The following is a 27,433-nucleotide window of genomic DNA, read 5'->3' on the forward strand; positions in this document are numbered from 1 at the left end:
TGATACTCCCCTAGTGCAATAAATAATTTAACAAACAAAAATATATATCAAATTTTGGTGCATCAACACTTTACACAATACTCATCATCTGTGCAAATCATACGCTAAAATAAAAAATAAATATATATCTGCAAATAAATATATATATATATATATATATATATATATATATATATATATATATATATATATACAGTCATGGCCGAAATTGTTGGCACCCTTGATATTTTTCCTGAAAATCATGTATTTCTCACGAAACGTATTGCATTAACACATGTTTTGCTATACACATGTTTATTCCCTTTGTGTGTATTGGGACAAAACAAAAAAAGGGAGGAAAGAAAGCAAATTCGACATAATGTCACACAAACCTCCAAAAATGGGCTGGACAAAAGTATTGGCACCCTTTCACAACTGCGGATAAATAAGAATGTTACAAGCATGTGATGCTCCTGTAAACTCACCTGGGGCAAGTAACAGGTGTGGGCAATATAGAAATCACACCTGAAAGCAGATAAAAAGGAGAGACGTTCACTTAACCTTTGCATTGTGTGTCTGTCTGTGCCACACTAAGCATGGACAACAGAAAGAGGAGACGAGAACTGTCTGAGGACCTGAGAACCAAAATTGTGGCAAAATATCAACAATCTCAAGGTTACAAGTCCATCTCCAGAGAACTAGATTTGCCTTTGTCCACAGTGCGCAACATTATCAAGAAGTTTGCAACCCATGGCACTGTAGCTAATCTCCCTGGTCGTGGACGGATGAGGAAAATTGATGAAAGATTGCAACGCAGAATAGTCCGGATGGTGGATAAGCAGCCCCAAACATGTTCCAAAGACATTCAAGCTGTCCTGCAGGCTCAGGGAGCATCAGTGTCAGCGCGAACTATCCGTCGACATTTAAATGAAATGAAACGCTATGGCAGGAGACCCAGGAGGACCCCACTGCTGACACAGAGACATAAAAAAGCAAGACTACAGTTTGCCAAAATGTACTTGAGTAAGCCAAAAGCCTTCTGGGAAAACGTCTTGTGGACAGATGAGACCAAGATAGAGCTTTTCGGTAAAGCACATCATTCTACTGTTTACCGAAAACGGAATGAGGCCTACAAAGAACAAAACACAGTACCTACGGTAAAATATGGTGGAGGTTCAATGATGTTTTGGGGTTGTTTTGCTGCCTCTGGCACTGGGTGCCTTGACTGTGTGCAAGGCATCATGAAATCTGAGGATTACCAAAGGATTTTGGGTCGCACTGTAGGGCCCAGTGTCAGAAAGCTGGGTTTGCGTCCAAGATCCTGGGTCTTCCAGCAGGACAATGACCCCAAACATACGTCAAAAAGCACTCAGAAATGGATGGCAAAGAAGCGCTGGAGAGTTCTGAAGTGGCCAGCAATGAGCCCAGATCTAAATCCCATTGAACACCTGTGGAGAGATCTTAAAATTGCTGTTGGGAAAAGGTGTCCTTCCAATAAGAGAGACCTGGAGCTGTTTGCAAAGGAAGAGTGGTCCAAAATTCCGGGTGAGAGGTGTCAGAAGCTTATTGATGGTTATAGGAAGCGACTGATTTCAGTTATGTTTTCCAAAGGGTGTGCAACCAAATATTAAGTTAAGGGTGCCAATACTTTTGTCCAGCCCATTTTTGGGGTTTTGTGTGACATTATGTCATATTTGCTTTTCTGCCTCTGTTTTATATTTGTTCCAATACATACAAAGGGAATAAACATGTGTATAGCAAAACATGTGTTAATGCAATACCTTTTTTGTGTGAAATACTTGATTTTCAGGAAAAATATCAAGGGTGCCAACAATTTCGGCCATGACTGTATATATATGTGTGTGTGTCGCGCTCCAAAGTATACATATAAACTTATATATTAGTGATCATATGAATATTCACGTGAGAAAATTAAAAGTGCTTCAAACCAGTGCACCTTGTGATGTTATTACAAAAATAATATTAATCCAAAACTCATAAATAGTCCTCTTTATGCTCTTATAACATTTCAGTGACAAAATATGGTGATTCGTGCCACACTCCCCGTGCTCTATAGATAGGTGTGCGCTCACCTCCTTAATTAGCCAAAAAAGGCTAAAAACACTTTTTGTCCTTATCAGGACAGGGTAGGGATCTTCACATTAAATACGTGTTTCCATCCATGTTGTGGATTGCCTTATTTCTGCCACCAGAGGTCTCCCTTTTCCTCCTTCCACATATTAGCCTCAATGGATAGGTAGAAATGATATGGATGGTATATCTTCCTCTCAATGAACCATGTAAAAGAGAGCCACAATAGTGCCTTATCCTTTGTGAGGTTTGATCTTTTATTAGTAGAGTAAAGTCACCACTCACATTTTGCAGTGTCCACTAGATCAGTGTTCAGCTGGTACATGCCCCAGATCCTGTGAGCTGAACACTGATCTAGTGGACACTGCAAAATGTGAGTGGTGACTTTACTCTACTAATAAAAGATTGAACCTCACAAAGGATAAGGCACTATTGTGGCTCTCTTTTACATGGTTCATTGAGAGGAAGATATACCATCCATATCATTTCTACCTATCCATTGAGGCTAATATGTGGAAGGAGGAATAAGGGAGACCTATGGTGGCAGAAATAAGACAATCCACAACATGGATGGAAACACGTATTTAATGTGAAGATCCCTACCCTGTCCTGATAAGGACAAAAAGTGTTTTTAGCCTTTTTTGGCTAATTAAGGAGGTGAGCGCACACCTATCTATAGAGCACGGGGAGTGTGGCACGAATCACCATATTTTGTCACTGAAAAGTTATAAGAGCATAAAGAGGACTATTTATGAGTTTTGGATTAATATTATTTTTGTAATAACATCACAAGGTGCACTGGTTTGAAGCACTTTTAATTTTCTCACGTGAATATTCATATGATCACTAATATATAAGTTTATATGTATACTTTGGAGCGCGACACATAAATATATATATATATATATTTGCAGATATATATTTATTTTTTATTTTAGAGAAGTATCGGTTATTGTTTTATGTGTATAGACACTGAATCATTTCTCTTGATGTGTATGCTGGGTGAAATGCCAAATATCCCTTCTTATTTTACGTATATGGATACTACTCAGCAGCACTACTCTTGTTCTATATACTGCATCTGTTCTAATTTTATGTGCATGGATGCCGCTTCCCTCGTTCTATATGCTGGGTCTAATTTTCAGTATCTGTTCTTATTTTAAGTATATGGAAGGTGAGCAGTCATGCTTCTCTCTCTCTTGGGTCAGGTCCCTCGCCGGCGCCAGCGTCTTCTCCCCGGGGTGCTGGTCTTTGGACATTTTCACTGGCCAGCTTAGGATGACATAATACTGCTCTCCTTTTTAGCTGTTGTCAGATTGGCCATGGAGGAAGGAGAGAGGGGCAGGTCAGACCTCATAACTAATGTTAGAATGCACCTAGCAACATGAGACTATGTGTTACATGTACTTTGCCCCATAGGGGGCAGAACTGTACAATATATACAATTTGTGAATGGTCCCATCATCTTCTGTGACCTGTGCTGTGTCCTAGAAGGCTGCAGGGAGGAGGGGGGAGGAGCGGGGGTTTGGGGTAAACTTCTGCTTGGCTCGCCGAGGCAAGCTGACCGGAAGTGAGAGTGGCAGGGTTGCCAACTGTTCGTATATTTGCAAACAGTCCATAAATTTCAACCCATTTACTGACTGTCTGTAAATATCCATTATGGACAGCAGCAGCCCATAAAAAATATGGCTATGGACCAACTTTGGAACTGCGCATGCACAATTCCGAAGCCAGCCAGGCTTGGCCAAACTTGGCCATTTTCGGCAGTTCTCGGGCGAGCAGTCAAAGGCACATTAACATCATGGAGCTGCCTCCGCTTGGCGCCATTTATGAATGGCAGCAGGCCTTCTGAAGTCCCGGAGACTGGTGGTCGGCAGACCCCCACCCGCATCCATGCACTTCTGGACGTGGCTTCTTCTGTACTGCTGGAGAAGTACACTATGGATGGACTTGAGGAGGCACAGACTGGCCAACAGACAGTTACATTGGACTGAAAGGAGGCAGCAGGCACTGGTGAGATTTTATGTCCGCAGTCTCTAACCATCTGAGGTATCATATCCTCCGCAGCCTCTAACCATCTCCGGTATCATGTCCTCCGCAACCTCTAACCATCTCCTACATCATATCCTCCGCAGCCTCTAACCATCTCCGGTATCATGTCCTCCGCAACCTCTAACCATCTCCTACATCATATCCTCCGCAGCCTCTAACCATCTTCGGTATCATATCCTCCGCAGCCTCTAACCATCTTCGGTATCATATCCTCCGCAGCCTCTAACCATCTGCGGTATCATGTCCTCCGCAACCTCTAACCATCTCCTACATCATATCTGCAATCTCTGACCATTTCTTATATCATGTCCGCAGTCTCTGACCATCTTTTGCATCATGTCTGCACTCTGCAGTCTTTGACCATCTCTTGTATGTCTGCAGTCAATGAGGGCAAGCCTGTAGAGGAGTCAAGAACAGGAGCAGTCAGGTCACAGGATGAGCCAGACGTGTGTGGACTGTGGAGAGAATGTAGGATGAAACCAGAGCTGCCAAGCTGGAGCCCGGAGAGGACCTTCTGACTGAACCTGCATGGTGCACCTGAGAGGAGGTCAGTGACAGCCAGTCTGAGGGGGGAGTCACTGATGTAAGGGGGGAGTGAGTAAAGTAAAGGTGGGGGGCAATTATATCAAGGTTCCCCTTTAGATCAGTAACCCCCCCATTACCTTAGTGCATTCATTTTGAGGAAGCTGGTCTGTGGTCACCAGAGTCCTCCCCCCACAGCAGAGTTCCCAGCGTTCCCCTTTACATCAAAGTTCCTCTTTCAGTGTAAGGGGAAACCCTGCAGACTCTGATGTAATGGGGAACTCTGTGTTGACTAGGTTATATAAACCTGACTACATGTTTGTAGCTTAAATACTGATATTTGCCCTGTTTTGCACGTAAAACTGCCATTTTATGTAATTTATTTAAGTGCCAGTAAAAAATGTGGCTCTGTCAGTAATTGTTTGGTTTGGTGCTGTTTGTAAATTTTGGGCATCCTGACAGTAAATTTTACCTCAGGGGGCTGGCAACACTGGGGAGTAACTGTCAAAACCAGGTACCCGCTCTCCCCCTCACCCCAAAAAAAACGTGCCAAATGTTAGGAGGGGGTACCATGCAAACAAGCAGATCTAATTACTTATTAAGAAGTCAAAGTGTCTGTTTATTTCAAGACTGTGAAGTCAGCAACACGATACAATCATTTTCCCAAAGATAAAAGTTGTTGATATCACTGGATTATAGACCGTTTTACATTTCTGCATCCCTACTGTCCAGCAGTTTATTGTGCAAGGTTTCTGCATGTAGTTTTGCGTGTATTTTCTTCATGCATTTGCATTTTTATTTCTTTTTAGTCTTAAACATATTGAATATTTAATATAAATATTTCATATTTACCACTAGCATGTGGCAGGTGGCGAGTGCAAGGCTCGTTTTAGATAGGTTTACTACTATACAGTGAATAGCCCACATTTTGACTTGTTAAAATGGAACTTTAGTCAGAAAATTAAGCCCTACTAAATCATTTCAGGCTAGCCCTGTTTGCAGGTATAGCTGCAAAACATTAAAAATAAGTGCGTATACCATTTAAAATCCAGTAATACACTGTCTCACCTTGCTCTGCACCAAAAATGTAGAGGCCGATCTGCTGTCAGCCTAAAGATTTACTGCTGTTCAGAACTTCTGGGATTAAGCAAAATGGCAGCCTCCAGCAAGGAGAAACAGGAACAATGCTGGAGGCAAATAACAGCACACACTAATTTTGGTAGCATAATTATTAATGTGGAATTTATGTTCCTTGCCAAAGACCATTATTTTCATCAAGCCGTTATGGGTAAAGTTCCACTTTAAGCATAGCAGAGAGAGCCAGAAGAAGAAATGCCTGAAAGTCATAACTTCATTTGAACCCTGAGAACCCTCTCCATCACATCTACTGATAGCACAGCTTAAAATGTATCTGTCAAAAAAGAAAACTTTTAAGTAAAAATATACCCGAGAGAAAGCGAACAGAAGTGGCTGCACATAATTTCAGCCTTCTTGCACAAACAGCGACCAGTGAAATAAGTGTCTTATCTGCCCCCCCACACTTTTCTAGTGCCTATTACAGTGATTGGCCAACAAAAAAAATGTAGATTAGAATGTTGCAGGTTTGAGGAAGCAGTAGCACTTGCAGTGTGTAGGAACCTGCATGCACTGTATACACCTCTTCACTTCAAGGTACAGTATAATATCACTGAACATACTAAGCAGTTGATTTACTAAAGGCAAACAGACTGAGCACTTTGCAAAGATCAGTTGCACTCTGCAAGTGCAGTAGCTCCAGAGCTTATAAATGGGGTAAAGCTTTCCTTTGCCAACAATACCCAATCACATGCAAGAAAAAAAAAAAAAACAGCATTTTTGCTTGCACATGATTGGATGATGGAAGTCAGCAGAGCGTCTGCTCATTTACCATGCTTTGGAGCAACTGCACTTGCAGAATGCAATTGCACTTTGCAAAGCAGTCTATTTGCCTTTGGTAAATCAACCCCTATGTCTCTTCTTCAAAAAGAATGCTTGCCTACCTGTTAGCAATCTTCATTACAGAGTACACTGAGCTGTGTACATTACCGTGTTACTGCTAGTGACAGATCGCGTCATGTGTGTCATTTTTTATTTAGGCCATATTTCCACTTTAATGGTAACTGCAGCACTTGACCTGTTTACGCAGCACCAGCACATATGTGCCGTGGCAGCCATTGTTTGTGTTGAGGACAAGTAGGGAGTGTGCCAATAAACATTGAGGTGTCACAGGCAGCTATCAGTCCAGACTTGTTTTTATAATTGTATACTGTCAGGTTGCATAACAAAAAAATTAAAATAGTATGTGGTTTTACAGTTTATGTGTTCTGAAATAATAGTAGAATGTGTCCCTGTGCTGGTAGAAGATGGGCGAGCAGTCCCTTATGCCCCCTGCACAGTGCACTAATGAACACGTCGCATGAGCATTTTTACTAGAGCATTGTTCAGGGGGGTGTCAGACTGCTAGAGATGCAAACTGCTGGGCTCTGTGTAGGATCAGTGGTCCAGCTCTTTACATACAGGTCAGTGATTGTATTAGGATTACCAAAGCTACAGCAATAGAGTTTTGGGGGTTTTTGTTTAGTTTAGAACTAGAATTCTACTTTTATGATCATTTAAAGTACAATTATAGGCAAAACTTTTTTTTTTTTAATTTTTTTTTATTTTGAATATAGTAAGGGAGGGTTATAAACCCGGTAACTAGTGTCCCCATTGGAAGACTTCCTCTCTATTACTTTTCCGTAGACAACCCAAACATTTTAGATTTTCTTTTACTGTAAGGCTCCATTCACACTGGGAGTTTTCATAATGCAGGTAGCATTAGCTGTGTAAAGCCATGTTAAAAAACACAGGTTTTTCAGCGTTTTTGCATTAGTGTTTTGCCACGTTTTTCTGCTTTTGCTAAAAAAAAACATCCAAAAACACTGGTTTGTCAAGTTTTCAGTGTTAGAGCATTTTTACAGCTAAAATACTCCTTTAGAAACCCACTATTTCTGGGGGGGTTTTTCCAGCCAAAAAAACACTGATTACAGTCTATGTGTGCATGGACACATAGGATAACATGCTGGGGGGTTTACTGGCTATAGAAAAAAACACTACAAGAGAAAAACAGCCGCTGTAAAAATGTCCAGTGTGCATGAGGACTCACTTTCAATAAAAATGGTAAGCAGGACAAATAGAGAGTTTGAATCTCCTTAATGGGGGGCAAAGACAGCAATAAAACTGACAAGCATTCTAATCCCTCTCCACTATAACCAAAACTAAACAAAAACGTTTGCCTTTAGTTATATTTTTATCTACTGAATTAAATTATATTTTCTTTTGCATGCAGCTTTAAAAACACATTCTCAAGGGTGTAAAACAGACACAAAAAGACTGCTGATGACAACAGAAGACTAGTTAGCCCACCTACTGTGTTCATTTTTTTTTACATTATCAGAATGTTTTAAGGACAGACCTTCGTTTATGCCAAAAACATTCAACTGTCTGCAGCTACATGTGCAGGAATTTTCTCAAAGCAAACCCAGCTTGTAAGTGAAGTGACATCACTCAGTAACAATGCCTAACAATAAACAGCCCTTAAATGGGATAAAAATAGGATGAAATATTTTGTTGTGTAAACCAGTTTATTGCTGTGCTGCAGAGTTCCAGGGCATGGTGGGATACATAGAAAGTTGTACTACTTGGCCAAAACTAAGACAAGCTAAATGCAGTGCAAGTTACATGAACGGGACTCTGATTTTTTTGTTTTTGCCACAATGCTCCATCAGCAATTTGTTATGGAACCCACGAAAGTCCAAAATTTCAGTGGAGGTACCAAAACGGAAAGTTTTTGGTGTTAAAGAGCATCAGTGAAAGCAATCATTGAGCTGCTAAAGCTGTCCAGTAAACTCAGCAACTGTACTGAAGTCAGAGATCACTTAATTCACCTTATGCAACTCCACAATACATCCATAGAAGGGCTTCTTCCTGCACCACTTAGGCCATTAAAACCCATTGAACACAAGCTTAAAATTGGAAGTACACCCGCTTTTGTATCTTTTACCTACAGGTAATCTAATAATAAAGCTTACCTACAGGTAAAATGAATATCTCCAAAACATTTAGGAGATCCAGTCCATTATGAAATGAATATTGCTGCCAGGCTCATCCACCTTACCAACTGTTCAGTGTCTGCTACCCCTTCTCTGCCAATCCCTCCACTGGCTTCCACTCGCTCAACGAATAAAATTAAAAATACTAACAACTTACAAAGTCATCCACAACTCTGCCCCCAGCTACATCACCAACCTGGTCTCAAAATATCAACCAAACCGCTCTCTTCGATCCTCCCAAGACCTTCTGGTCTCTAGTTCCCGTGTCACCTACTCCCATGCTCGCCTCCAGGACTTCTCCCGAGCTTCTCCCGTCCTATGGAACCCTCTCCATCGATCTGTCTGGCTGTCTCCTAATCTATCCACCTTTAGACGATCCCTGAAAACCTCTCTTTAAAGAAGTCTATCCTGCTTCTACCTAGTAAACCGCCATTTATTTTCTTAATTAGCTCATCCCCCCCACAGCTATTACCTTTTGTATCACTCAACCCTTCCTCCCAGATTGTAAGCTCTAACGAGCAGGCCCCTCTTTTTCCTCTTGTACCAAATTGTATTGTAACTGTAATGTCAGCCTTCATTTTGTAAAGCGCTGCGCAAACTGTTGGCGCTATTTAAATCCTGTATAATATAATAATAATATTAGCCCTTTTTTACAGCTGGCACATGCGCTCTGAAGGAACGGCATACCTGTGCGGTTTCTTCAAATTACTGTGCTGTGGCCCGAGACTCCCACATGCATGCACGGGAGAGACTTCGTTGCGACGAGCTCACGAACCCAGAAGGCAGACCAGGTGAAGGTAGAAATCTCTGCAACGGTGACAGCGCGCTGCTGGAGGGCTTCGTATTAAGGCAAGTCCCTCATAATGTGCTAGTATGCAATGCATACTAGCACACTATGACATTACCTTGCATGGAATTTTTTTCTTTTTTCCCCAAGTTGAGGTTTACTACCACTTTAAATCTGCTTGGTGCTGGTGGTGAGAAATTCCTAAGTATGAGCTTTCCTACATCAGGACTTACTGTATATACAAGGGGGGGAGGGTCAAGTCAAACAGGGAGTTTTCAGTTTTTATTTTAAAAAAAAAAAAATTTCAAGGAGTGGAAACTGCATTTATTTTTCAACATACGCCCCCGTTACATTTATTCACTTATTCCAGCGTTTAACTAATGCTTGGAAAGCTTCGGTACAGAAAGATTTGTCAGTACGCCTGAAGCATCCTAGGACAGGCTGCTTCGCTTCGTCATCAGTGCTGAAATGCTGAACTCCGAGGAACTCTTTTAGGGGTCCAAACAGGAGGAAATCAATTAATGCGAGGACCGGGCTGTAAATGGGATGTGGCAATATCCCCCAGCCAAGTTGCTGTAATGTGCACGTAGTGCGGTGAGCAGTAGGAGCTCGTGTTGTCAGTGAGAAACAGGACACCCTTGGTGATCAAACCAGGTCACAGTGCAGACTTCAACTCTTCTATGCTGTCTTAGTATCCAGCGTGCATTAACTTTTCGAAAATGAAAAATGTTCGTGAATGATTGTGTTTACCATTTTCACAGAAAGATTTGTCTCTTGTGCAAGTTCATGACAGGTTAGGCATCGTCCAAGCACTGAATGTTCACAGGAATGACTTCTGTGGGCTTGGAACCACCACGGCCAGTATGGTCACCGACAGACGTACAGCCGTCTTTGAAACATTTACACCATGCAAATGTCTTACCGCGTCTGAGCGTCTCATCCCCATACTGTGCTTGCAGTCTTCTGTAGATATCTGTGGGTTTTACGCCTTTGTTCACAAGAAACTTCATTACCGCACGCTGTTCCAGGCACGCACTAACACTGTTGTCTGCCATCTTGATTAACGGTCTCTGGACTGGCCTACGACATGTGCACCGCCTAGCAGTAATAGGATTTGAGCACAGGTATCTCTTGTTTGTTGTATTGTTGGGTCAATAACCAGACCTGAACCTTGTAGCTCACCCTCATTGTGTCTTTTCCCCTATGTTAGCATTGTGTCCACAGTAGCATTTGCGTAGGCAGAGCAGATTAGAACTGGCCATAGAGGGATTACGTTGACGCAGTTGGCCAGCTTAAGCATGTATTGCAATATGTGTGACCTAAATATCCCTATTTATTGCATAGTCTGCTTGAAAGGGTATACACCATAGTGCAGGGGGTCCTTCAGAATTTCTAGTGTTAATATGTGGTTACACCCCTTTAGCACCTGATGGATAAATGCATGCACTAGCTGTTGGGACTTGAGCACAGGTATTTCTTGTTTGTTCTCTTGTTTCTTTGCCTATCAGTAATAGGATACACTTGCCACTTACTGCTGCATGTAGTAATGCCACACTAGCATCCGTTTTTATACCTGTAAAATTAAAAGTCCTGGTTTGACTTTAACATCCCTCATATGTTAAAGGCAAGAAAGAACGTGTTCCAGCATCACTTACAAGTGTGTTTTAGGACAAGCATCTGTCTTTTGATATATTTTGAATTCAGTGTTGGATTGTGGTTGATAGTATGTAAAGGAGGAACTCATGCACATGTCTGTAATTAATTTACTGATATCTACATAGGATCTTGCTGGCAGTGCCTGGAGCAAGATCCCAGCATAAAAAAAAAGAAAAAAAACCCCCACACACATTAATGGTCAGTTCAGTAATTCTGTAAACAAGCTTAGACTTGTAAAACGTACAAATCCGCTACATTCTTCTTCCATTCCTCAATCACATATTTACATGTGTTTGCATGCATGTACTGTAGATGCGTATACGGGTAAATTACTGATCATGGACACACATTTTTTGATTTTATGGATATTCACGCAGCAAAACTGTATTTATTCATTCAATTTTATTCATGTAAACACAGCCGTGTACACGGGCTCATAGGATACAATGACGCTGTGTTCATATCTATTAAAAAACTGCTTTACAGCTCCTTCAGACAGCAGCTGAGACCTGTCCTCTGTACTGAGACACTTTTTTCTGCATGTGCATCCACCATACAAATGGATGCAGAGGCTGCACAGACACAGCTGTATGTTAAAATTTGCCAAGCGGACAGGAGCAGGTGCATAGATCCGAAAACACAGTGAGGATGATTTACTAAAACTACATGGTGCAAAATCTGGTGCAAGTCTGCATAGAAACCAATCAGCTTCCAGGTTTGTCAAAGCCTAATTGTACAAGCTGAAGTTAGAAATTGATTGGTTACCAATCACAGCTGCTCCATATTCTGAGTGCTCCAGTTTTATTACCCCAGTGTCGGTATTCGGATTCGTGTACCGCTCCTGTTCGCATATCAAATTTTGACATGCGACTGCATCCATGCAAATACTGCTGAGCACAGAGGAGGGGTCTCAGCGCTCATCTGAATCAGCCCTTACAGATCTGAACACATTTTTTTTCACATCAATGCGCATGAGCCCCAAAAGAGCAGACAAAAACAGGCTACATAGAGAAGACAGAGGAACCGAGCCAAACAAGACACTCACCACCTTCTCACTGTAGCATGTGTTCAGCTTCTGAGATAATAAATGTGCCACTGACACATTAGTTTCTCAACCTAATTTCTTTGTGTTAGCATGCAAACTCATCCCTGTTCCCCCCACCAGTACTTAGGTCATTAATGCAATGATATAGTAAAGCAGGGGGACAATCACATTTTTCCCCCCAAACCAGCAACATACAGTAAGGTCCTTATATATTTGGACACAGGCACAATTTTCATACTTTTGACTCTGTATGCCAACAGAAAAAATTAAAACGAAACAATCCGAATGAATTTGAAGTGCAGACCTTCAACTTTAATTCAAGGGGTTGAACATAATTATCAAGCACAAATTTTAGGAACTGCAACCATTTTTATACACAGTCCCTCCATTTTCAGCGGCTCAAATGAAATTGGACAATTGAATATAATCATAAATAAAATATTCATTTTTAATATTTTGTTGAGAATCCTTTACTGACAATGACTGCCTGACGTCTGGAACCCGTGGACATTACCAAAGACTGGGTTTCCTCCTTTCTGATGCTTTGCTAGGCTCTAACTGCAGCTGTCTTCAGTTGTTCTTTATTTGTGGGTCTTTCTGCCTTAATTAGTTTTGCCTTCAGCAAGTGAAATGCATACTCAATTGGGTTGAGATCAGGTGATTGACTTGGCCATTGCAGAATACTGCACTTTTCCTTCAAAAGCTCCTGGGTTGCTTTTGCAGTGTGTTTTGGATCATTGTCCATCTGTACTGTGAAGCGCGTCCAATCAACTTTGCTGCATTTGGCTGAATCTGGGCTGACAGTATGTCTCTAAACACTGCAGAATTCATCCAGCTGCTTCTGTCTTCTGTCACGTCATCAATAAACACCCAGTGACACTGGAAGCCATGCATGCCCATGCCATCACACTGCCTCCACCATGTTTTACATTTGACGTTGTGTGCTTTGGATCATTAGCTGTTCCAAGCCTTCTCCACAATTTTTTCTTCCCGTCATTCTGGTACAGATTAATCTTAGTTGCATCCATCCAAAGAATGCTTTTCCAGAACTGGTCTGGCTTTTTTAGATGTTTTTTGGCAAAGTCTAATCTGGCTGTTCTATTCTTTAGGCTTATGAATGGTTTGCACCTTGTGGTGAACCCTCTGTATTTGCGCTCTTGAAGTCTTCTCTTGATTGTAGACTTTGACAATGATACGTCCAACTCCTGGAGAGTGTCCTTCGCTTGTCTGGATGGTGTGAATGGGTTTTTCTTTACCATAAAGAGGATCCTGCGATCATCCACCACATTTGTCTTCTGTGGACATCTATGCCTTTTTATATTGCTGAGCTCACCAGTGTGTTCTTCTTTCCTCAGAATGTACCAAACTGTTAATTTGGCCACTCCTAATGTTGCTGCCATCTCTCTGATGGATTTGTTTCATTTTTGAAGCCTTACAATGGCCTGTTTCACTTGCATGAACAGCACCTTGAACGTGTGGTGTAGGTTCACAGCAATACATTCTAAATGCAAATACCACACTTAAAATCAACTCCAGACCTTTTACCTACTTAATTGATGAAGAAATAAAGAAGGAGTAGCCGACACCTGGCCATGAAACAGCTTTTGATTCAATTGTCCAATTACTTTTGATCCCTTGAAAAAAGGGGGATGGCTAATTTTAAGAGCTGTAATTCCTAAACCCTTCTCCAATTTGGATGCACATACCCTCAAATTAAACATCAGAGTGTGCACTTTCAGCCCATATCCATTATATAACTATAGCTTGAATATGTTTTGGTCAATACCTGAAAAAAACTAAAATTGTGCCTATGTCCAAATATATATGGACCTAGCTGTAGGTTATTTTTAGGCATTCTAGGGTCAGAAGAGCACAGGGACTTTTTAAAAGGTCCATCCTGTAAAGTCAGCTTACATGAAAAGTAAAGGTTCACTTGGCCTACCAATGTATTCTGCCTTTCCACACTAAAGGGATCATACTGGATATTGCACAGTATGATCAGGGGCTTACCTGCTTCCAAGCAAGGGTCACTTCTTTCAAAATATTCAGGAGCGATCTGTTTAACCACGGTGTGAAAGAAATTGATGTATGGCAGTTTGCTGATCAGAACTAAGGACTGAAAAAAAAAGAAAAAAGAATTTTCCTTTATAAATTAGAAACACCAGAGTATTTGTGATGGAATTTGAAATCACAATCTTCAAAAAGAGTAATAATAAGTAAGAGTAACAAAGTCCAAAAAATAAATGTATTTTCAAGGCACTACATATCATAATTTCTAAAGTTCACTACACCAAGCTGACCAATAAAAAAAATCCATCTTGAACTGGTCATACTTCAATGATTTGTGACTGGCTGTTGATTAGTGAATGTATCTTTTTGCTCCTCATCCACACAGGGAAATTAGAGAGGAAGTTAACATGTGCCTCTGGACTGGTCATAGGTTCTCATCAAAAGTGTCAACTATGCCTGCCGTTTCTGCCCCATTCACAAACGCTGTACTATAGCGTCCTGTAATTAAACACTCTATAAATGGAGGCGGTGGACCTTTCATTCATCGGGCCGTCCTCCTGCCCAGAGCACATGGTGTGAATGGGCCCTAAGGGAATGAATATACGGAATGCTTCAGGGCACATTAATACAGTAATCGACTGCATATATTTACCAAATTAGAAGCTTTTTAGCAATGAAGGTCCTTTTACCCACAGAAGAAACAGAAAAGCATAGCAGTACTAAAAATCATTATGTCAAATTAGAGAATCCAACAGGGAAAACATACAAGTTTGCAGCATGCTATTTATATTACAGCCTTTCACAAAGCAGCCAGCGCTCGGTATAGGTGAATTTTACCACATTAGCTTTTTTGTGTCTAGCTACAGAAAACACACACACATAAAGCACTCAGAAGAGTTGAGTTTGAGAGTTGCCGCAGAGCACCCATTTATACTCAGACCGCTGACAGCAAGATGTGATCCCGGGTTAATTGCACCAACAGCCAGAGATCGGCGTTTGATGCAGCTGTCATGTTCTTAATTACCTTTTGAAAATATCCTCTTTTTAAAGTCTTGTCCCGGACTTGTCGAAAATATACGTAACCATAGAAACAGGATGGATCTTTCTGTTAAAAAGACAGATAAATATGAATTAAAGTCTTCAGGCAAAAAAATCAATATGGCTTTCTATAAAACCAAATTTTAAAAGACTTGTTTTCGTCTGACATTTTCAGAGGTATTTGAAGATGAATCGTTTCTACAATTAAGTACTGTTATTTGTTCAGCTGCACTTTAGACTAAATGCTAAGGACTTAAAAACAAATCTTTAAAGCCTCACGCATCTCCCTTAAATCTCAAGACACACTCATAAGCAAATTCAAGTACGACACAAGCTGGGCATACGTGGCTCAAAATTGCATCAGGAACTGGCCGAAGTTTGCTTTGTGGGAGGGGTATCCTGTGTGCACCACCTGACTGACATCCTTCAATTGACAAATTGAAGGAGCCAGGAAGAAAATTGTTGTCTGAAAGAAGCTGCATCCAATCGGATGCGGCCGCTGTTCAGGTATTTTGACAGGCGGTGATGGCCGAATCCAATAGGCCACCAAAAGGGAATTTGTCCATCCTGCAAATCAAAATGTGTATTGGTAGCTTTATCAGTGTAAAGAGCAGGCCGACCGCTACCAACTACCCCTCCACTCCCCTTTGCAATGATCACTTCTTCATACTTGTCAATCATAATACAAAGAGAAGTATGAAGAACAGTTGGGAGGAGGTGGGTCAGCTCTAAACACTACTAGGAAGTTTTGACATTTGCATATGAAAACACTCTAGCAGAGAACTTAAAAAGTGCCCAAGAAGGCTTTCAAAAGTTATGGGCAACTAGATGCCTACATGTTAGCCATAACAATAACATAATGACAGATGTGCATTTGAGGGGAACCTGTGGCCAGACTATAGACATTTCAGCATACAGATATTGCTATCAAGCAATTAGCATGTTATAAAACAAGCCCACACTTAGCTCTGTATTGGCATGCAATGTGAAGCGATTCATCCTCAAAGCTGACAAGAGAAGCATTTAGAGTATTCCAAGTTGCATCACACAGCACTTGCTTTACTCTTCCAGTGCTGTGTTTACTTGGAAATTTGAAGGCTGAAAGGCTGCCAAGTCCAACTCTGCAAGGGGAAGCAGGGAGAGATAAGCTGGTCAGATGAGGGCTTCAATACTTCTGCTGTGAAATTTTAGTACAAATTGCTCCACAGTGCCTGCAGCTACAAAGCTCAGCGGACATGTTTTAAAGCTCATATACAGCTTGTTAAGGATATGTACTGTAAATGGACATGTCTATCAGTCTTGCTACAGTTACACTTAAAAGCAAACCTTTCAGTAATTTAATGTTAATATTTTTGCCCCAGGTATAAAATATAAGCATCAGAAATAATCTGGCTATCACTGGCTTTCAAATTGACAGATAAACTTTTTTTTCTGTTTGACATTTTCTTACCACAGCACTCATGATTTTCTGAACTTCCAGTGTGCTCAGACACACATCTAAAAGGAACATGCGGGCTACCTGCTCTTAAATCATGCTGGTATTTTGAAAAATCTGTTTTTATGAAACACAAAATTGCATGCTTTAAAAAATACCTTACAGGTCAACATTTATTGTAGCAGGCACCACCCAAAAATACTAAAAAAAACAAAAGCAAACTCCAGTGGGCCCCCAAGCTGTATGCAACTTCTAGGCTGCCACTAAAGTCAAGTACTACAACCCCCCCCCCCCCCAACGGCATTCCACACTGCAATACAGACAACCCATTGGGAGAAACCACATTACACTGTGAGATGAGGTACAAGCTTGCTACTACTCAAATTTTTAAAAGTTCTCCACTAAGGTTTGATGGAAGAAGAAACATGCTCGCTATCACAAGAGTTTAGATTTTAAAATTTTAACATATCTGTAAGTGCAAAATTGCTTTGTACTGTTGATAACATTAAGGGCCAGTTCACACTAAAAAATGCACTCCAGATGATTTTTGCTTACAGGTCACACCACAAGCAGTTCCAGTGCAGTTTGAATCCAACTTTCTGTGTTCCAGCACTAGTGTGAACTAGGTCATTGGAATACATGGAAAACACTGTGCATGAATTTTTGATGCAGAAAAAAAAGCGCACTGAAGTGCATCTAGTGTGAACTAGCCCTAAAACACTGCAAGCTATGTAAACAGCATGTTACAGATATAAAATTAAGTATTGTTTAAAACCATGAATATAATTTCCTTACAATGCAGCAGAAAAAAAAAAAGAAAAAAAAAAAAAAGTGACATCCGTTCGGTGGAGCGCAAATTGGCAGTTTTGGTTTCCATTTCTAAGATATTACATGCTTGATTGTTCTACATTAATTTAAGTGTGCTTTTAGACAACTTTTTAGTAAATTGGATAATACTACAGGTCTCGCAATTTCTTTCCCTCTACGAGGGAGATCTATAGAGTCTCCTAAGAGCATAGGAATATTGCCAATATACGATGAGATCCAATTGTTCATGTGTATGGGGGATTTTCGGATGATCAGAAATCTAACATCCATTTGAGATATTACAAATATATGTGACCTTCTTTGAGAAAAGAGGTCATATACTTCTGGTGAGTTTGGTGTACGTTCTTCTGGGAAGACAGGAAAAGCACTCTTTCCCTGGGTGTCATTTTTCTGTACAGTTTGGATATGAACATTTGGTACTGATCACTTTGAGTCCGAATACAGATTATGAACTTTTTTTTTTTTTTTAATATGAATTGTCTACTGATTCTGTATTATGTTATTGCACGTTATTGCTTTTTGCACATTCTTTTATTTATTACATAGAGCACTCTCTTACTTATACATCTTTCTTTGTGCATTGTTTAGAAGAGCGCATTTTATATGATATGCATATAATTCTGGCTTATTACAACCTTAGAGACGTGCTGATCTTTGGTTGAGGACTGGATATATTTGTACACAAGGGGCACTTCATAGTTAACTGCATATAAGAGTGTAATCTATTTTATATTCATACACTATATTTATATTGCTTACACAAGAGTTAAAAACAGTTTCTGTTAAAACTTGAACTCCAGCCAGATATCACTTATATTATACATTCATTTTAAAAATTATTAAAGTGCATTTTTACCAGTATAAAGTATCCAAATCTGACTTTATACCAGATTCCTTCATCCTCTGCACAGCAGAGGGATGGGCAGTGCAATACTAGGAGCTTGCCACTAGGAAGAGAAAAATTGATCAAAGCAATACCCTGATCAGCCCATTAACTTCATTGCCCAGTCAGGAAGCTGGGGATAGGCTGGTGACAAGGCAGCTTTGCCTACAGCAGAGGAGAAAGGTAAAGTCACAAACCTGGCTATGCTGTCTGGCAAGAAAGGATGGATCACAAAGCTGGCAGAGCAGAACCACAAAACCCAGGCAAACCCGAATGGAAGGATTTTTAAAAACTGGAGCAGAAATAGTCTGGAGTAGCTGTGCATAGCAAACAATCAGATTCCAACTTCAGCTTGTTCTGTTTTGAAAATAGAAGAAGATAGAAGCCGATTGGTTGCCATGCATAGCTGCTCCAGATCCTGTCTGCTTCAGTTTTGATAAATTCCCATCTAAGTATATAAAGCAAATACACAAATGAAATCCATATGTATATTTTATTTGCTGGCCTGGAGCTTAGTTTATTTTATTTTAGTCTGTAAGTTGCCAAACCTTTAAATAAACGGGCGAATCTCGGTCCATCTGATCCAAGACACAATGCAGAGATGACTTCCTGCCTGATGACTGACGGAACCTGAAGCAGAACTGAGTGTCCCCCAGGCAGCCTGGAAATGAGAGCCAAATGCAAATAGATGACCTCACTCAAATCAATCACTGTCACAATTTCTCAGGAGAACAGAAACACTGACTACCAGGAAGCGGAGCTGCACACATTATCAAGATACCTAACAAACACAGAATCAATATTTTTATGCCAACTTACTGTCTGTACTTCAAAGCCACAGAAATGTCCCACTGACCTTCCTTAGTTTGAGTCAATGACACGCTCGTGAGAGCAAAAAGGCAACACTTCTACTTGTTTATACAGCAATATCTTTCCCAAGTATGACATCATTACCTAAAAGTGGGAGTTCCACCCAAAAGGGGAAGTTCCGCTTTAAAGATCCTTTAAGGATTGGCACTTTTGGGGAGCGGGGGGGGGGGGGGGGGGGAGGGTGAACGGATACCAGAGTTTGACAGGTACCCGCTCCCACTTCCGCTGCGATCGCCTAGGTGATCGTAAGTGGAAATTGTCCTCCTACCCTCTCTCCCCGAAGTCTTGTGGGACACGTGACAGGTCCCAGAGGAGGACGGGGCCATTCAGGAAGCGCAGAACTACCCGCGCATGCGCAGTGGGCACCCGGCTGTGAAGCCACAAGCTGTCACAGCCGGGTGCCCACACTGAAGACGCCGGTGCCTAGAATACAGGACAGCCGGTGAAACAGGCTGCGGCGGGGGCAACACGGGATCGTGGGACAGATGAGTGGCTGTTTTTAAAAGTCAGCAGCTACAGTTTTTGCAGCTGCTGACTTTAATTTTTTTACAGAGTGAGTGGAACTCCGCTTTAATGTTGATAACATATTATATAAACAAGGAATTGGAACTTGAAAAGAAGAGACTTTCTTTTCCTGTCTATTATATTGTAAAAACATGGTCTTCAATTTACAATGCTTTGCAGAAATTACCTCCAGCCACCATTACTTTTAAAGTGGGAGTAAGGCTACTTTAACACTACTCACTTGTAAAAACACAGCAAAAATGCATCTGCATTTTTGCTGCATTTTGCACCCGTGAAAAAAAAATGACTTATAAAAACACTCCAGAAACACAACTGCGGGAGTGTTTTTGATATGTTTTCAATTCATTTCAATGGGAAGGTGCATTTTTGGTGGTTTTTTTACCACACCAAAAATGCAGCAAGCAGGACTTTTGAAAAAGCGACAGAGCTGCAACTAACCAATATGAAGAGTTCCATAGTATTTAATGGTCATGCATTTTTCTTATGCTTTTCCTTTTTTTTTAATGCTAGGTTCACACCTATGCAGTTTGTGTTTGATCCATTTCTGTAGTGCTTTTTGTGGTGCGTTTTGCTTTTTTTCCCCCAACTTGTTGCTGGGCATAATAAAACGCGAAACGCATCAAAAATGCATCAAAAACACTCTACATGCTGTTCTGCAGCATCTGCTTTGACGTCTATAGAACCAAAAACGCAACGTTTTGTGTTTAAAAAAGTCCCTGACCCTTTCCAAAAAACGCACCGGGTGAAAACACGGAGATGTGAACCTGTCCCATAGGAAATCATGTTAAATGGACTGCTGTGCATTTCTGAAAAATGCAGCAGTAAACGCATAATTGTGAACCTGGCCTAACACAAAAAATGGATCAGTGTGAAAACAGTTTTAACCAAAGTACTTTAATGGGATGTAAGGAGTCTTCCAAAGCTTGGGAAAACACAAATCCCTGCTGTAAATGAATAGAAACAAAGTCTAGTTACCTGAATTTGAGTCAGGAAATGAGAGGTAGCAGATGCTAGTTTTCTGTAAATTAGAATACAAACACACTGGTAAGTAAGGTGCAATATTATGTACAGGATAAAGAGACAATTTATAAGGTAATCTTAAAGGATAACTAAACCCAAGAACAAAAATGCAATATATTGCAGCTTACAGTCTCTGCAAGTAGTGGTTGCATTAGTTTTCCTTTTTTTTCCCCCCAAAGAAAATATAGAAAATACCTATTGATCTTGTCAAAAGTGCAGTGCCCTTGTCAATTCATGTCAGCTGTACCAAATATATCTCCCTTTCCAGCTAATTTTTGCACCCCCCATGTAATGGAGATGAAGGCTGCATTCACAGCCGAGCATTCTGTAAACATGAGCAAAAGCCTGTGTTTTCACGAGCTGGGTGCTGTCTTTTTCCTGAGGGATTTCAGGGTGGGGTCCGTGGATGGTGTTTGGACAGCGGAAGCTACGGGATAACGGAATATACCCAAGTGCGGTCGGGTACCGGTTCCGTTACACCCCCATGTAATGGAGATGAAGGCTGCATTCACAGCCGAGCATTCTGTGAACATGGGCAAAAGCCTGCGTTTTCACGCATTCAAGGAAAGAATAAAAAACACAAGTCGCACTTGCAGTGCCATTCATTGTTAAACACACCCCAAACTCAGCAAGCAGAGGTGCATTTTAGAATGTCAAAACGCATGACAAAACAAAACAAAATATGCAGTTAAAAATTACGGCCAAAGATCAAGGTCCAAAAAGGTACACAAGCTTCTTAGGCATGTTTGCTGTGTGTAGGACAGCCCAATGAAACGAATGGGCTACCCTATGCGTGTAGCATAAAAATGCATGCAAAAACGCATTCACACAACAATACATGGGAATGTAGCCAAAGAGACATGGACATGTTTGTAGTCCATATTAGGACAGCAGTCTAAGATGACAACCATGGCTCCCTCCATACATTCATTGGAGGAGTGACGTAGCCACCCAAGGACAGGAAGTGTGTTATTTGAAGGGTCACCAGGTGAAATAAAAGAAAAGCAGCTTTAAAAAAAAAAATGCAGCCACCAAATAGTAAGCAACAATATACTACATTTTTGGTGTTGAGTTTGGATACACTAAGTATACTGTACATATGATTGTTTCGTAAACTGTAAGATTAAATTAAACCACAATTTTTACTATAAAGATAAAGTGTCAGTAGACATAATAATGAAGGTTAAACATGGACTTATACACATAAATTTAATAGGTTCTTCCATCCATGATATACAGATGGACATATCTGCAGTGCCGGCTTTGGTATTTCGACAACTCGGCAGCTTTCAGAATACCCGAACAGTGGCTGCATCCAATTATATGAAGCCACTGTTCAGCTGCAATTTTCTGCCCGCCTCCTTCAATTTTTCAGTCAAAGACTATCAAGTAGGAAGGGGCAAACAGGGTCATCTACAAAGTGAATATTGACCAGCTCATCAAGAACTGATGGAAACTGCTTGATGTATGGCCAGTTTTAAAGAAAAAAAGTTTTGTACAAAAAAAATAAATGCACATTTTTTTGCAGATAAAACAAAAATGTACATTTATTATTTTTGTCCAAAGCAGCCTGGAAGGCATTGTACCAGAGATCAGTAGATTGCTGATGCTATGCAGGTCTGCTACAGACCTGTCAGTATATCTGCTTGGCATACGGGATGTATAGTAAAGCAGATATATTGACAGGAAGCTTCACAGAACTACCACGGCGCTCCACAGCACTTTGGTAGTTCACTGAAAACTACAAGCCAACAGCTGCTAAGGCTGTTGGGACTTGTAGGCGCTCATTCACAGAACTCTATGAATGAGTGACGTGGCCGTGTGGGCGGTGCCCCGCACGGCCGCGTTATTTTCAAATCTGACAGATAGTACGGGGAGTAGTTTCCCCGTATTATCTGAAGGAGGGGGGGCGGCGAGCGCGACTGCAGCTATGGGAACATGTTACATGTTCCAAAGGTGAACTTATTATTATCAGCCAGTTGTTTCACCTGTGAATGACAAGTCTGGAGTAGATAAAAGTCAATAAAAAGTACAATTAGTCTTATTAAAAGCAACCAAGTGATACCTACCATCCTTATACATCACTTACCTCTTTATCAGTTAGCTTGGCATGTGGAGGATACAATGCCTTTGGGAAAAAGGTGAGAACAATGGTTCTTTAATATAAGATATATACAAATTAATGAATTAATGTAAAATTAAAACTTAAAATATTAAAAAAAAAAAAAAAAAGGAACACTAATCTACATAGCGAAGGATACAGTCAGGTCCATAAATCATGGGACATGGACACAATTCTAACATTTTTAGCTCTATACACCACCACAATGGATTTGAAATGAAATGAACAAGATGTGCTTTAACTGCAGACTGTCAGCTTTAATTTGAGGGTATTTACATCCAAATCAGGTGAACGGTGTAGGAATTACAACAGTTTGCATATGTGCCTCCCACTTGTTAAGGGACCAAAAATAATGGGACAGAATAATAATCATAAATCAAACTTTCACTTTTTAATACTTGGTTGCAAATCCTTTGCAGTCAATTACAGCCTGAAGTCTGGAACGCATAGACATCACCAGACGTTGGATTTCATCCCTGGTGATGCTCTGCCAGGCCTCTACTGCAACTGTCTTCAGTTCCTGCTTGTTCTTGGGGCATTTTCCCTTCAGTTTTGTCTTCAGCAAGTGAAATGCATGCTCAATCGGATTCAGGTCAGGTGATTGACTTGGCCATTGCATAACATTCCACTTCTTTCCCTTAAAAAACTCTTTGGTTGCTTTTGCAGTATGCTTTGGGTCATTGTCCATCTGCACTGTGAAGCGGCGTCCAATGAGTTGTGAAGCATTTGGCTGAATATGAGCAGATAATATTCCCGAAACACTTCAGAATTCATCCGGCTGCTTTTGTCAGCAGTCACATCATCAATAAATACAAGAGAACCAGTTCCATAGGCAGCCATACATGCCCACGCCATGACACTACCACCACCATGCTTCACTGATGAGGTGGTAGCTTAGGATCATGAGGAGTTCCTTTCCTTCTCCATACTCTTCTCTTCCCATCACTCGGGTACAAGTTGATCTTGGTCTCATCTGTCCATAGGATGTTGTTCCAGAACTGTGAAGGCTTTTTTAGATGTCGTTTGGCAAACTCTAATCTGGCCTTTCTGTTTTTGAGGCTCACCAATGGTTTACATCTTGTGGTGAACCCTCTGTATTCACTCTGGTGAAGTCTTCTCTTGATTGTTGACTGACACACATACACCTACCTCCTGGAGAGTGTTCTTGATCTGGCCAACTGTTGTGCAGGGTGTTTTCTTCACCAGGGAAATAATTCTTTGGTCATCCACCACAGTTGTTTTCCGTGGTCTCCTGGGTCTTTTGGTGTTGCTGAGCTCACCGGGGTGTTCCTTCTTTTTAAGAATGTTCCAAACAGTTGTTTTGGCCATGCCTAATGTTTTTGCTATCTCTCTGATGGGTTTGTTTTGTTTTTTCAGCCTAATGATGGCTTGCTTCACTGATAGTGACAGCTCTTTGGATCTCATCTTGAGAGTTGACAACAACAGATTCCAAATGCAAATAGCACACTTGAAATGAACTCTGGACCTTTTATCTGCTCATTGTAATTGAGATAATGAGGGAATAACACACACCTGGCCATGGAACAGCTGAGAAGCCAATTGTCCCATTACTTTTGGTCCCTTAACAAGTTGGAGGCATATATGCAAACTGTTGTAATTCCTACACCGTTCACCTGATTAGGATGTAAATACCCTCAAATTAAAGCTGACAGTCTGCAGTTAAAGCACATCTTGTTTGTTTCATTTCAAATCCATTGTGGTAGTGTATAGAGCCACAAATGTTAGAATTGTGTCGATGTCCCAATATTTATGGACCTGACTGTATATACATACTGAAACAAACATGTTAAAGCCTAACTAAACCTAAAAGACGAAATAAAATATATTGTAGACTACCAGTCCCTAGCAAAAAAGAAAAAAGAAAAGCCACCACATCTAAGAAAATATTCAGCAAGTACAGAAAATACAGTGTCATTGTAATTTTCTGAGAGTTTAAATCAGAACTTCACTCTCTCAATCAACATTGACTCTTTTTAATCCTTATGCCACTAGCGTTGATAAACAGATTCAAAAGTATATCATATTATTACTTGTTTTACGTTTTTGGGGTTTTCCTTACATTTCTTCAGTTACTTTCTGGTTTCCGGAGCTAGACAAATGATATCATATATCCCAGGAGTCTTTAGGAGGGGAGGAGGAGCTTTCTCAGCTAAGTAGACCCTCCTATCTGTATGCATAAGCTAAAGGCGGATGGAGTCCAGGAAGTAAATGCTACATGAATGATCTGCCCTTACTCAAGATGGCCAGAAATGCTAGAGGAGTGATTTCTCAACAAAAGAAAGCATGGAGACATGGATGGAGTTTGCTTATAATATTAAAATGAATTAAAGAGCATTTTTGGTTTGTGGTGCTCAGAAGCAGTGCTGTTCCACTTTAAAAGTATTGGTATTGAACAAAGATGGACGTGTTTAAAGTCCAGCCTCTGTCAGCCATGGCTCCCTCTAAAGAAACATGGATGTAGACTCGGTTGAGGAACCACCCTACTGTAGCTTTCTAATGTTCCCGTCTTCCAACCCCCTCTCTTCTCTTTTGCTTTCCTTTCCGCTGACTTTTTTCTTTCCCCCACTTCCCTTTTTTCTTTTCCAGTTTACATTTTTGGTTGTATGGAGTTCTCTCATATTGTTTCAGACATCTCGTCCGGGGATACCCCCTGATACTTTATTATGTTATGCCTACGTAATATACCGTATTTTTCGCTCCATAAGACACACTTTTTTCCCCCAAAAAAAGGGGGGAAAATGTCAGTGCGTCTTATGGAGCGAATATGGAGCGGCCACTCCGGTATTTCCACCGCCGCGTCAGAATACTGGGCCGGCCGCTCAGCTCTGCAGTGGGACCTTACCTATTCCTCTATCCAGCGGCGCGCTGTCTTCCCGGCTTCTGTAGTGTACGTGACTGCCGGGTCCCAAGTGCGCATGCGCAAGAAGCGGTGCTCTTTGTGAATGGTAAGGCGGTACCTGGGACACATGACAGATCCCAAAAGCCGCCGGACCAATCACAAATCGCAGCGCTTCTCACTCATGCGCACTGGGCATCCGGCTGTCCGCCGAGCGCCCACACTACAGAAGCTGGGTAGACAGCGTGCGGCTGGATAGAAGAACAGGTAAGATCAAAGAACAACTCCGCGGAAGTAAGAGCGGGTACCTGTCAAATTAAGGTACCGGCTCCCCCCCTCCCCAAAGATCAGCAGTCATCTCCTGTACTATGTCCGCAGTCTCCGGTCGTCTCCTGTACTGTGTCCGCAGTCTCCGCTCGTCTCCTGTACTGTGTCCGCAGTCTCCGCTCGTCTCCTGTACTGTGTCCGCAGTCTCCGCTCGTCTCCTGTACTGTGTCCGCAGTCTCCGGTCGTCTCCTGTACTGTGTCCGCAGTCTCCGGTCGTCTCCTGTACTGTGTCCGCAGTCTCCGGTCGTCTCCTGTACTGTGTCCGCAGTCTCCGGTCGTCTCCTGTACTGTGTCCGCAGTCTCCGGTCGTCTCCTGTACTGTGTCCGCAGTCTCCGGTCGTCTCCTGTACTGTGTCCGCAGTCTCCGGTCGTCTCCTGTACTGTGTCCGCAGTCTCCGGTCGTCTCCTGTACTGTGTCCGCAGTCTCCGGTCGTCTCCTGTACTGTGTCCGCAGTCTCCGGTCGTCTCCTGTACTGTGTCCGCAGTCTCCGGTCGTCTCCTGTACTGTGTCTGCAGTCTCCGGTCGTCTCCTGTACTGTGTCCGCAGTCTCCGGTCGTCTCCTGTACTGTGTCCGCAGTCTCCGATCGTCTCCTGTACTGTGTCCGCAGTCTCCGATCGTCTCCTGTACTGTGTCCGCAGTCTCCGATCGTCTCCTGTACTGTGTCTGCAGTCTCTGGTCATCTCCCATACTGTCCGCAGTCTCTGGTCATCTCCTGTACTATGTCTGCAGTCTCTGGTCATCTCCTCTACTATGTCCGCAGTCTCTGGTCATCTCATGTACTATGTCCGCAGTCCATTAGTTCAGAATTTTTTTTTCCTGTTTTCTGCCTCTAAAACCTAGGTGCGTCTTATGGTCAGGTGCGTCTTATGGAGCGAAAAATACGGTAAGTTATTGATCATTTCCTCTGGCAGTTTTACTGCATCATTTTCTTATATCCATATGGATCATAACCTCATCTGTGCGGTTTTGTTTTTGTTATCCACTTGTACATGTTCTTTATACTTCTCATGTTATGTCTGGTAAAATTTATGCAAAATAATAAAGACAAATTTGCCTTTAAAGATACGTGAATGTAGATACAAAAGGAACAGAAAATGCATATATTGAAGAATAACCAAGTGAAAATAAAAGGGGAAAAAAAAAAAAAAAAAAAGGAATAAAGAAAAAAAAATAACACAAACACCATATCCAAGAACCCGAAAACTGCAACTTATTACATTTTTGGCTTAGAAACGGTTTAACCTTGAATTAAAACTCAAAAACTGCTTATGAATA

At 41.4% G+C, this 27,433-nt stretch overlaps 1 protein-coding gene across 1 annotated transcript in view; it reads right to left on the reverse strand.

Moving 5' to 3' along the window:
- The window catches only part of DENND6A (DENN domain containing 6A), a 119,984-nt gene that overhangs the window by 59,547 nt on the left and 33,004 nt on the right, over positions 1-27,433 (reverse strand). The window contains exons 2-6 of the mRNA XM_089678748.1: positions 22,940-22,978; positions 20,806-20,848; positions 18,984-19,096; positions 15,276-15,356; positions 14,252-14,357 (exon numbers count right to left, since the gene is read on the reverse strand). Coding sequence (XP_089534874.1) covers positions 14,252-14,357; positions 15,276-15,356; positions 18,984-19,096; positions 20,806-20,848; positions 22,940-22,978 — 382 coding nt within the window. The remainder of the gene's footprint in view (positions 1-14,251; positions 14,358-15,275; positions 15,357-18,983; positions 19,097-20,805; positions 20,849-22,939; positions 22,979-27,433) is intronic.

Source organism: Staurois parvus, unplaced genomic scaffold, assembly GCF_062004578.1.
Source record: "Staurois parvus isolate SC_StPar_1 unplaced genomic scaffold, SC_StPar_1.0 ptg000209l, whole genome shotgun sequence".
Classification (NCBI taxonomy): Eukaryota; Metazoa; Chordata; class Amphibia; order Anura; family Ranidae; genus Staurois; species Staurois parvus.